This window comes from Perna viridis, chromosome 6 (genome assembly GCF_037379345.1).
Source record: "Perna viridis isolate PV_CMFRI_1.1 ecotype Kerala chromosome 6, ASM3737934v1, whole genome shotgun sequence".
Classification (NCBI taxonomy): Eukaryota; Metazoa; Mollusca; class Bivalvia; order Mytilida; family Mytilidae; genus Perna; species Perna viridis.
In genome coordinates, this window is record NC_142450.1 from 39807824 (window position 1) to 39821609 (window position 13786).

Below are 13786 nucleotides of genomic sequence, written 5' to 3' on the forward strand. Positions count from 1 at the left end.
GAAACTATGAATGTTACCTCATTCGGCACTGTATTCATAATTGCAAAATAGACTTTTCATTGTACGTATTACTATAAAAGTAATTAACAGTGCAATCATACTGCCTCTAAACCCGAATATGAAAATCACAAAAAAATCATAAAAATAATAATAGCAGACATAATTGACTGGTAATATTATAATGGGAAGAACATTAAATGTGCAATATCCTAATAAAAACGTATTTAGACAGTGACAAAACATCAAGTTGTGGTGCTGACTAATATACGAGGGATAGTCTATAAAAGGCAAGAACAAACCAAAACAAGGGAAACAGGATTCGAATGGTAAATAAAATAATACAATCCAAGGATAAGAACATGAAACAACACCTACAAATAAACAAATATAAATGAGCAACAAAGACTCCTCTAAATACTAAGAGCACGGACTAGGTGCACCGGTAGGGTAAGCATCCTGTGCTAATGTAAGGTCAGATAATACTGTATCTGCAATTTTAAGTTGATCAAAAGTAATTTGGTGTTTTTAGAAGAATATAACAATATTAAATTGATCAGACCATAAAAGGACACCCACGTTGTGTCCACAACTTTTTTTTACACCATTTGATTAATTTCTCTAAAATTTTAATGAAGTAATATTTTGATTTGTAATTGGGTTTCCATTAGGGTATAATGGACATAAAATGGGGTTTGTTTTTGCATGTAGAAATCCTCATAAACGGTATAATAATTTTTTATGAGTTTTAGATGGGGTTAGATATTGCCATTGTGCATATTCTATTTTGATTTTCAATCTGAATGAACTAGGCATGTCTTGTAGTTTTGATCCAGTTTGCCATAGACTTCAGTGAAATATCCATTCTAAATCCACTGTCAATGGCGGTTTGATGTAAGTTTGTCAAAGGAACATGCAGTGTCTCATTAAATAGAGAGAGTAACAAGACTATAGGGTCTTTGTGAATTTGAGTATATGTTGGCTTTGCAATTTGAAACATTTTGAAAATGAAGTAACAAATCTTTATGATGATTTTAATGATGAATATGAATCAACTCTCAAACATCATCTTCAACATACATAAACATGTAATAAAACAAACAAAACAAAATAAATACGTTTTACATAAATAACGACCATCTTCTTCATTTTATCATTATAAACACAAGTTGATAAAGGATGAGTAGCACTGGAATTAATTGTAACAATTTACAATTAAATACTACCAGAATTCATGATGGACTAAGGTACTATATACATGTACATGTATACATTTGTCAATCTCGAGTAGATCATACAAAAAATTGTTTACCTCCAATATTACACTTTGTAATAATTTTTATAATAAACATTTGTTCCTTTTTTACAGATAAAACATGTAATGTTTTAGATTAAAGTTTTTAGATTGAACATGATTATGGATTAATCAAGTGGCTTAGAACAAAACTACAATTATTGAAAGATCTCAAAATTTGTTTCACTGTTTTAACTCTAAATTTTTTTCAAGTAATTGTTGTAAAAATACATGGTACTTACTTAAGAATTTCTCAATTTAACATTTCATAAATGGTTTTCTTCAGGTAAAAGTACCATAATTTCCCTAATTTTTTTGTAACTCAGAAGCACCCTGTTTTTCATTATTTTGGAAAAGCTATGAAAAATTAGAAAATTTAGACAAACTTTTCTTTTAGGTCGATCATTTGAAGTAATGGATCACTATGCTCATAAGCTGTTGCTGGCAAAATCTTAGTACTCAAATAGAGGATGTTCTACTGAGTAACGGGTTTCTCTCTCATGAAATTCATCTCTTACACTCATATTAAAAACAAATTGATGAATTTAACAATCCTTAGCAGCCATGAAAAAACTCAGTTGTAATTAACCAAAAAAAAAAAAAAGACCAATAGCACATACAGTATTCAGATGTTCATGTTTAATTCTTTTCCAGATTCTCACAAGAATTCAGTGTTCATCAATATTTCATTCTTGGAACCACACTTGTGACTTGATTCAGTTTTGAAGTAAGCTTCATTAAAGTTTGAGTGATCTGCCTTTTTATATGCAAGACATGATATACATGTAAAATTAAGGTGGTCTTCGAGTCTGTACTATTTTTGGAGCTGTAGCGGGATCTCTGTTTACAGGGGGATCCTCACAAATATGTACAATGATGGCAGGATGTTTATCTGATGGTGGATGTAGTTCATGGCTTTGACCTGTATTCATTAAGGAAAGAAAACTATCACTTTAAATCTAACACACATTCTACACATTGTCAAAAAAAAGGATAAATCTTCATAAATGTCATACTTTTGTTCATACCCATCCAGCCAAATAATATCAAGTTAGGCCAAAAAAATAATAGCCTTGTTTCCTGTTACTTAAAAGAAAAAAAAATAGGGTATGTACATGTACATGTAGGTAGCAAAATTATTTTAATTTTCAAAAACATTTTACAATGAGTTCAAGGGGAAACGATCTAAACTTCAAAGGCGTTTGAGCCAAAATGGCCATAAAACATAAGCACAAAAAATATGGTAGGTAGGGTAGCAGGAAACATATATTATTTTATTGGCCTAAACAAGAACATGCATAATGGGATTTAATTGTATTGATATTGTTTTCTGCATAACATATATGTAAGTGTACTATCAAAATAAGTATTATCATATACATCCAATAAAATGGACCATCATAGTCACACAGTATTTTTACATCATTACATTACATCAACCTACTCACATATCTTTGCGTTTGCATTTTAGGTAAATACAAAATCATTTTTTGTATATGCAATCAAAACAGCACTTGTGACATAAACTTTTAAGTGCTTGATATTACCTCTTATATGGTAAAATCCTGAAGAGTTCCTTATGAATTCGAAAAAATACATGTATGATATTTATATGCAATTCATTATTAATCTAGTGATTTAATCACGTTTTTCACAGAATTTTCATGAAATTTCATTTGTGTTTTTCATGTATTGATTGATATATATATATAATAATGATCCACTACCAGTACATTTCCATTGATTGATCATTGTTAAGAACATGTATTGTTTTCATTGTCTTACAGATGTAATAGTTGTAAGGCTTTGTTTCAATAAATCACAGTATAGTGAATGTTTTTTTTTTCTAATACCAAAAGTGCGACACCTTATTGTCTACTTATGTTTGTACACCCCTCTTTACATGCCATTCATTACCCTTTGACCTGCCAAGACACAGTAGGGCCACAGGAATGGTAGCCTGATATAGCTATACCAAGACCAGGGGCACTCACATGTGCCTACCTACACTGTCTGTTGTTCTTCCTTATGCCAATGCAAATATGTAGTTTTTTTTAAAATTAAAAGTACCAATATCAAGGATTTTGAAATCTAAAAAAAATACAAACCTGGAGCCAGATTAGCCATGGCATGTAACAAATCAAAATTAATGACTGGTTCTGCTTCATGAACAGGTTCCCAGTCAAGAGGAGGTGAAGCTGGAGGTGAGATCAGGAACTGTTTTGTCAGAGGTGGTAACTTTAAATGAGGGCTGTTTTCACCACTGCTGGGTTTTGGCTGAAATATATCAAAAAGAATTATGTTAGGTTATAAAATTGCATAGCTGTCTGCAGTGGTATAGAAATGAAAACATTTCAAACATATCTTTAAAGATCCATGTTTTCTGTCTCCTACATTGAAAACTTTGTAAATAGTAACTGACTCATTTTCCTTTAAATCTGTATACATCCATGCATAATGTTTTCAGAAAATTTTACTGTACTTTTTGTCTATAAGACATGAGTCATGTTGAAAAATTACTTTAAGATAGTCCACAAAATTTATTTCATATTAATTGCTAAATAACGGAACCATCTTGAGATGTTCTTACAAATCTAAGATTCATGCACATTACCTTAACAAAGAAATACTTTTAGACCTGCAAAAAAATCTGAGTACACTAACAAAGAAACTATTTGAGGCCTCCTAACAGATCCAAATTTCAGTCAAATTACACAGAAAAGCAATTTGGGATCTGCCAGGGAATCAGACTTTCATTTAAATTACACAAACAAATAAATGATTTGAGACCAGTCAACAAATCTGAGTTTCATTTTAATTACCTGAACAAAGAAACACTTTGAGACCTGTCCACAGATCTGAGTTTCATGTAAATGTATCCTGGCTTTCACAGCTGCCTCTGGTAATGTATAGTTTACTCTTACTCTTCGAAAACATTTCAAATACTGGAAAGTTGCTGATCTATCATAAACTTTAAATACTTCTTCCAATTCTTCCTACAAAAGATGTAATAATAGTTAATTTTAATATTAAAAGTGTTGAAGTATATGCACACAACCAAATGCATGTAACAGGTTGGGATTTCTACAATACACAGACATTGAATACTGGGACATATAACAGGTTGGGAGTTCTAAAATATACAGACACTGAATACAGGGACATGTAACAGGTTGGGAGTTCTGCAATATACAGACACTGAATACTGGGACATGTAACAGGTTGGGAGTTCTAAAATATACACATATTGAATACCAGGACATGTAACAGGTCTGGAGTTCTACTATATACAGACATTGAATACCGGGACATGTAACAGGTTGGGAGTTCTACTATATACAGACACTGAATACCGGGACATGTAACAGGTTGGGAGTTCTACTAAATACAGACACTGAATACCAGGACATGTAACAGGTTGGGAGTTCTACTAAATACAGACACTGAATATGGGACATAAAACAGGTTGGGAGTTCTACTATATACAGACAGTGAATACCAGGACATGTAACAGGTCAGGAGTTCTACTATATACATGTACATGTACAGACACTGAATAACCGGACATGTAACAGGTCGGGAGTTCTACTATATACAGACACTGAATAACGGGACATGTAACAGGTTAGGAGTTCTACTACATACAGACACTGAATACCGGGACATGAAACAGGTTGGGAATTCTATTATATAGATATTAAATACCGGGACATGTAACAGGTTGGGAGTTCTACTATATACAGACATTGAATACCGGGACATGTAACAGGTCGGGAGTTCTACTATATACATGTACAGACACTGAATAACCTGGACATGTAACAGGTCGGGAGTTCTACTACATACAGACACTGAATACCGGGACATGTAACAGGTTGGGAATTCTATTATATAGATATTAAATACCGGGACATGTAACAGGTTGGGAGTTCTACTATATACAAACATTGAATAACGGGACATGTAACAGGTTAGGAGTACTACTATATACAGACATTGAATACTGGGATATGCAACAGGTCGGGAGTTCTACTATATAAATGTACAGACACTGAATAACCGGACATGTACCGGGTCGGGAGTTCTACTACATACAGACAACGAATACTGGGACATGTAACAGGTTGGGAATTCTATTATATAGATATTAAATACTGGGACATGTAACAGGTTGGGAGTTCTACTATATACAGACATTGAATACCGGGACATGTAACAGGTCGGGAGTTCTACTATATACATGTACAGACACTGAATAACCTGGACATGTAACAGGTCGGGAGTTCTACTACATACAGACAACGAATACTGGGACATGTAACAGGTCAGGAGTTCTACTATATACAGACACTGAATACCAGGACATGTACATATTGAGGGGATGATCCGGAATGACCTACCAATCATGTCAATGATATACCCAAATATGCCATTACATGTACATGTTTTGAATGTTTACTATAATTTGGTCTCACCTGTCTGATTAATGTTTGAGTATAATTTTTAAGTACATATTTAATTGATCTCTCCACCTAAAACCTTTCATTATTGGGTCCTTTGACAGAGAATTTATTACATCAAGTAGTATTTCTATGAACCAATTGACCATCAGTAGATTACTTGGATAATAACAAATCTTGGAAGTAAGCATAACCCACAATAGAAAATTCTTTATATTAATCAGGTAATTACTTGACAGTAAAATCCTTACATTGAGATCAAATTTCCGTATTTTTCTTATGTGAGTACAGAATAGATAGAATATTAAATAAACCCAATTTATTTTCAAAATACAGTGGACTTGGAACTAAAACATAATCGAAAATGTAAAAGAGTTTTATTATTATTTACATGTGTCCCACTATCGATATACAATGTACATTTGTAGTTATAGTAGTGAACATTAGTAATTGAAAGTGATTGGTCATTTGACGATATATGAACAAAGTATATATACATTTTCAATTTAGTAATGTTTAGTACTGTGAGCTATCATTTATATTCTTAACAACAAACAAGTTAACTTCATCTTAGTTATGGGTACATGTACATTTGTAGTACAGCTCTAAAAGTGCAATTACATTACTTGTATATGACAATCTATGCAAGAAATGTGTTCAGTACAATCAGATTAAAAAGCTGAGGTTGTTGAGGGATCAGAAACAAGACACATGCATGTACATTGTACATATATAAAGTATTTATTTTAGTTGTCAGATGGATATCATTTGTTGTCCAAATGTTGATGGCATAATGAGCAGTAAGATTGATCTAGAAGTAAATGACCTGTCTGGTGGACATTTAGCAATGATGAGTGCAACACCAGAAATGATTGTGGTATTAAATCACAATCACAATTAGCCATCTCTATCAAGTTTGTAATTACATGTACATTTACATTTAGATTAAATCAACCAAATTAATGATCCTTTCAAGGTCAATTTAAACCATTACAACACCATGTAAAGAGTATGAAATTGTGTTTTAAATACAGCTTTGCAGTAGCTTTATTATACCACTAAAATGGAAAATCTTCTGAACACATCAATCTATCTGCATTAGAATCACTGTATTGAAGTTAAAATGTATGAAATTACAGAATAATGTTAGAGATTGACGTCACTAAGTATTGATGTTCCCTGAGAATTAGTCAAAACCATGTACATTGGTTTCATTTTTATTCCCTTCCTTGTTTAAGTTAATATATCAACTGCATTTCTATTGATTCCTTTCCAATAATAGTTTATGTTTCCTTTAATTTAAAAACATTTTAGAACTTTAGGCTTTAAGATATCTATTTCAGAACCAATTCCAATTCTAATAATATTAAAGGGATAAATAAAATCAACCAAGTGGGAGAAAACTTTTAGAGTACAATATAATACTGAATATACATGATAAATTCCTGCACAAATGTACATTATACCTGTTATATAGGTTTCAGAAATACTGTACCAGAATGTTCAAGTGGGGTAAAAAATAAAGATTTATCAAACTTCAAAGAGACAGTGCTAATTATAAAAATCTGATAGTGACTTAAAATTAATGTTATTTCCCTGAACAAGATTCATTAAGGGGAGTGAAGAAAACACTATACTGTATAAGGTTAATAATGGACTACTTGTTATGCAAAAAATAACTGATTTGACCTTGAGGTCAAAGTTCAAGGAACCCTAATTCCAATGCAGATTTTTTACAAGTACATGTATGGGAAGCCATATGGGATATAATTCACTTTCCACTAAAGAAATAGAGTATTTGATTTATTGATGAAAATATAGTGTTGGACATAAATGACTATACATGTACATGTACATGTATATATATATTTTCTTAAAGAGACTTATTAATAAGTGGAAATTTCAACACTTTGCTTTTTAAGGCATATTATTTTAAAATGATATTTATTTTATTTCAATTTCTATTCAAATATTTCTTTGATTGAAATTGATTAAGATTGAAATTATTAAAAAAAATCACTTAAAGTAGGGTGATCTCCATCATTAGATTATTGAAACTCGCTAATTTTTAAATGTTTAAATATTTTAAAAATATTTTATATACCATTTGTTTGTGCAAGTATTTTTCATTCCAATCAATTCTAACTTTGAAAATTAAATCATTTATACATCTGAACAATTTTCACAAACTCTACAACAAAAAAAAACTGTCAAACAAAAAAAATCTCTGGAAATATTTGTCAAACAATGGAAATATTATTAACAAAATAATGCATGAAGGCAGATTTCAAAGCATCAGTCCTACTGCTTTTTCTTCATTTTGGAGAATCTGTAAATAATTAAATATCCCACATTAGCTAAATTTGTGTCCACTATGAACTTTTCAATTGTTAAATATTGCAGCTGCTTAATCAGGTTCATAATCTGGCTCACTGGTCAATATCATAACCAACCAAAACATCGCTATGATGTACCTTTTTTTAAACATATCATACACATGTCTATGCGTGTTTTGTTTTTAGCCTGTATTAAAGCAGGAAGTTTACATTAAAAGATAATGATAGGTTAGCATTAAATATAAGTAATATTACCCGGTTTCCAATTCAAACACAGGCGTTCCTTACAATTGATTATATAAAAGTCATATATATTATCAGGACACCGATTTCTACATGTACATGTATATATAGCCATTTGGGTCATGACGGTTACAAAACAGTTCGCAATAATATCAAGGGAACCAAGACTTTAGCAGAAGTAACCCAATTTTAGAGCATATCACATTTGTATTATTTTGGATGTTGAAAGTATGCAAAAAACAGTGACAGTGACACAGGCTTTCCATAGTGTTTTCAGTGTATGGTCATGTATTAGTTGTTTGGGAAGCTTTGCAAAGATTTTCAAAATGCTGGAATTTTTTATCGACAACATACAGTATTTCTCCAATAGTGGACACATTTTTCAACAGTCGTCATTCCAATGGAAACAAAATGTGCTCCTCTACTTGCTGACCTATTCCTTCACTCTTCTGAGGCTGAATTTATAGCTGATCTGATCCGAAAGAAAGAACATCATTTAGCTAGATCTTTTAATCTCAGTTTCTCCTATTTAGATGACATATTATCGTTAAACAATCCTGGTTTCGGGATTTGATACATCACATCAACCCCAAAGAACTAGAGATAAAGGATACTACAGACACTGTGAAGTAAGCATCATATCTTGATCTACACTTAGAGATCAATGGTAAAGAAAACTATTGAACAAACTTCACAACAAACATGATGACATTTCATTCAGAATTGTCAACTTTCCTTTTTATAGGTGGCAACATCCCTTCAGCACCTGTGTATGAAGTTTTCATATCATAACACATATGTTATGCCAGAGTTTGCCTTAACTATGCAGGCTTTCTGTATTAAGCTACACTTCTTACAATTAAGCTTCTGGAACAAAGTTGTGTTGCTACAAGGCTGAAGTCATCACTACAGAAGTTTTGTGGTCGTCATCATGAATTCGTGGATCTTTATGGTGTATCCATCTGCACCATGAAAACTGATTTAGTTTTCCTAACCTCTTTCCCAGGCTTGACTTTTTATTAGCAACTCGGCAGGTGTTTCTAGAAAAGCAGAGGACGCTTACCCTACCAGTGCACCTAGTCCATGCTCCCAGTTTTCAGTGGAGTCCAAGTTGCTCATTTACTTATATTACTTTGTATGTATTATTATTTTAGTTTCATTATGTTCTTTGTTGTGTTTGTCTGTTTTTCATGCCTCTTCTTTGTCCCTGGAATACATTCTTTTGATTTCTGCTAAAATCTTGGTTCCCTTGATTACTCTTTGGCAAATGACAGACAATAAATTGATATTGATTGATTGGTTACATGTCTATTTTATACATTTCCTAAAGGGATAAAATAATACAGCTTTGGTATAGTTAAAAATATTCTACATTGAGCTTAAAACTTAAAAATTACCTGGAATGCCAGCAAATTAACTTGTGTTATTGTTATGTGGAAACAATCATGTTTCAATCGGTGCACCTAGTCCACGTTCCCAGTTTTTAGTGGAGTCTGAGTTGCTCATTTGCTTTTGTTGATTTGTATGTATGATTTTTAGTTACTTTGTGTTGTTTGTTGTGTATCTGTTTCACATGTCTGGCCTTTGTCCCTGGATTACATTCTTTTGATCAGCGCTATAACCTTGGTTACCTTGATTACTCTTTCAGTGTCAGCAATCTCTGACCCAAGCATGTGCAATCAGTTCAGTACAAATAGGGATATTAATTATACACTGGAACTACATGTAGTTATGCATCGGAAGGAGGTTAAAGCAGTATACAATTTCAAAGCAACCTGTTCCCTTTAACTCAAGTTAAAAAAATACTTGTTCCCGGTCCCTTTGTGGCTAAAGTCAGGACCCCATAAAATCAATCCCTGTCTTCCTTTTATGGTATAGCACCTTGTAGTAAAGTTTATAAATGAGATCCATTCACTTTTACGGTTTGTTTCAGGTCCCTTTTGGCTCCTAATTCAAAATTGTTCAAGTCTTAACCCCAAAATCAATCCTAGCCTTCCTTTGGTGGTATGGCACCTTGTAACACAAATTCAAATGTAGGGTTGTTGTCTCTTTATATATTCTTATATATTCACCATACCTATTCTCGTTATACTAATATATAAAAAGAATGGATATTGTGGATATATGAGGGAAAACAACCCAAAATGCATGTTTCTGGTCCCTTTACTATCTATAATTTCTAAAATGTTCAGGTTAGTCTTAAACCCCAAAATCAAAACCAATGTGATCATTGAGGTATAGAATATTGTGGAACATTCAACAATATCTTTAAGTTATTTGGTCCTTTCCTCCAAAATTCTCAATGACTAGCTCAATGAGTGTTGGAGTAAAAAATCTCCCCAACTGTACTGTAAAAGAGAACTCAACTAGCCCAAAACGAGAAAAGAGGAATAATTTATCCCAAAAAGTCATCAAAAACAGAAAAAAAATTTAGAAAATATTTTTTAACTCCTTGTAATGTACATGTAACTCGAAAACTTGAGAGATATTCCAATACTGATTGAAAACACAGACAGGGATATCCACGAGAAATCTAACGAAAAAAATCTTCTCAAAATTAGACCAGAAACAAAAAAGTTGATTTTAAGGACATGGCCACACTTTGGCTTCCTGAAGATTGAAAATGCTAAATGCTAATTAAAATCTGTAAAAACATTCTTAAAAATAAAATTTAGGAACAAAAACCTGCCATGTACATGTAATATTAAGATGACTTCAGTCTCCTTTACATATGTACATTGTAAAAGATGTTGACATTTTTATCACTTTAGAACAAATCAATATTCTCCAATATAACTCATCATTTTGAAAACCTTTGAAAACCATTTAAAATGTTATTAATCAATGTTTTTTTACAATATCATAGACCTCAAAGACATGCTTTTACTAGAGTTACATTATATATGTACATGTAAATTTGTAGGTTTGGCTCCTAATTCTAAAACGGTTGGCATCATTACCACCAAAATCAATACCAACCATCCTTTAGTAGTTTAGAACCACACTTTTTTTTTGCAGTCATATACAGTACCTGAACCAATCTGGGCAACTACAATATATAGTTGCTATCACCTTTCAGATTCCGACTGGTCATCGTTCTGTCATGTACATGTACATGTACAATGTACAAATCTTTTTTGTATCAACGAAAAAAAAAAGTCATGTCACAGAAGTCACAAAAATTGACTGTCATTTAACATTTTCAAGTATAAATATTAGATTTAATATCACACCTCAGTAAAAATAAGTTCATCTTTACTGTTAGTTTTGAAGTCCATTCTATTTCTTTCTTTACATGGACTAATTAATTTGTTACATTGGGAAATGGAAGTAAATTATCTTTCTTAGCTATTCAGTTCTGCCTCAGAAAAGCTCCAAACACATTATTTTAATTGAAGCACAGAGTTTCTAAGATAGAAAAGGCAATCATTGAAAAAGAGTAAGTAGCGTGTAAAATCTTGCATGTGCATTTGTTTACGTCATAAGTTATGCTGCTGTACCCTCTTTCCGATGTAGAACTAGTTCTGATATATTACATGTATTAATATCCCTTTTTGTGCGGAACTGATTGCACATGCTTGGATCAGAGGTCAGAGATTGACGACATTGAACCTGGCCTGTTTCATGAAAACAATATCAAGGATCAGATTGCCGGTATTCCAGGTAATTTTCAAGTTGTAAGCTCAACATAGAATATTTCCAACTTTTCCAAAACCTCTGTATGCCATATTATTTAATCTCTTTAAGAAATGTAGAAAATACACATGAAACCAATCAATTGATACTGATCAATAGTCTGCATTTGCAAAGCTTCGAAAAACAACAATCACGTGACGAAAATATGTCATGTGTCATACAAAAAACTATGGTAAGTCAGATTAACAAAAAATGAATATTTTCTGAGGGTCTGACAAATTGAAATATCAAACATATTTTCCCTCATCTTAAAAACATATACATGTACCTTAGATAATTCAGTGGAAATTAATAGATGTAGTTATGCAGTATTTAACAATAGAAAAAGTTCACAATGAACAAATTTAAGCTAATTTGAGATATTTTCTTATTTACAGATACATTTACCTAAAGAAATGAAGGAAAAACAGTATCACCCTGATTGTTCGAAATCTGCCGTTAATGCCATACAGAATGGATACTTTTGTTTGACAGTTTTTTTTTTTGTTGTTGATTTTATTGAAGTTGTTCAAATGCATAAATTATTTAGTTTTGGAAGTCAGAAATCTGAATTGATTCAAATGAAAAATAACTTGCACAAAAAATGGTATATAAAATACTTATACATGTATAAGAATATTTGAATATTTAAATATATATATTTAAATAAGTTTAAATAATCGGATGATTGAGACCACCCTACAGTATGTCAATTTTAAGTGATCTAAAAAATTCTAAATGATTTCAATTCTTAATCAATTTCAATTAAATATTATTTGAATAGGAATTGAAATACAATAAATAGCATTTTGAAATAATTTGCCTTAAAAAAAGAAATTCCCACATACACGTATCATTATTTCTCTTTTAGACTAAAAAATATCTTCTATATAGTTATTTTTGTCCAGAACCAAATTTTTTTCTCAATAAATCAAATACTAGCATATTTCTATTTATTTAGTGGAATTGTATTGTATTCCATATGACTCCCCATACTTGTTTAATCTCTGCACCAGAAATGCACAGAATTGGGGCACAACAACAACAATGGTGGAAAGTTGACATCTGATTTTCATTCACTGGTGTAATAATTAAATAAAGACATGCACATGACATTATTTACAGAAGTGGAAAGTAGAATATCCAAATTTTATTTTTATAAATATTAGCATTAGCATCGTCTGGCCAGATTGGTAACTTGATCGCAAGAATATCATTTTGACCAACGGAATTGGGGTACCATAAAGATATCTGTGCCTTCCAAGGAGAACTGTTATTGTTCTGGAAATTAACAACAAAATGATAAAAAATGGATATTGTTCGAGTTGCTCGTGTGGGTTAATGTGAAACTCACGGTATTCGCTTTTTAAAGGCAATGTCTATTCTACATGTATATTAAACTGTCATCTTACCTTAGAATCCTCATTTTCAAACACACTATCGGCAACATTAGTTACAATTAAAGCATTAGGCAGGTCAGTAAAATTGCTGTCATCGCTGGTAGCATCAGTTGCATCAGGGTCCTGATTCTCCACTTCCATGATGTCCCATCGATTATCAAGAAGCTCACTTTCTACGTTCGTTTCTGGTGAATCCTTGGGCATATTTTTATTTCATTAGTGTTGAAAAGTTCCTGAATACATGAAAAAGAAATTTTGACATGACGTCAATACGCAAGGTAGAAAAACATTAAAAATCCGCAGTCGTTACAGCGTTTTCAATAAAACCAAAGAAATCATCGGTAAGGGGCACCTGCTTAACACGGATTCAGCTATCGACAA

At 31.9% G+C, this 13786-nt stretch overlaps 1 protein-coding gene across 1 annotated transcript; it reads right to left on the minus strand.

Annotated features, from left to right (window-relative positions):
- Window positions 1-1017: 1017 nt before the first annotated feature.
- LOC148614924 (calcipressin-2-like) lies at window positions 1018-13722 on the minus strand. The gene is made up of 4 exons (XM_088589456.1): window positions 13418-13722; window positions 4114-4287; window positions 3400-3568; window positions 1018-2213 (listed from the first exon to the last, which is right to left on the minus strand). Exons 1-4 carry the CDS (start codon window positions 13607-13609, stop codon window positions 2083-2085), a joined length of 666 nt encoding a protein of 221 aa, XP_088445582.1. The 5' UTR covers window positions 13610-13722; the 3' UTR covers window positions 1018-2082.
- Between the last annotated feature and the right edge of the window lie 64 nt (window positions 13723-13786).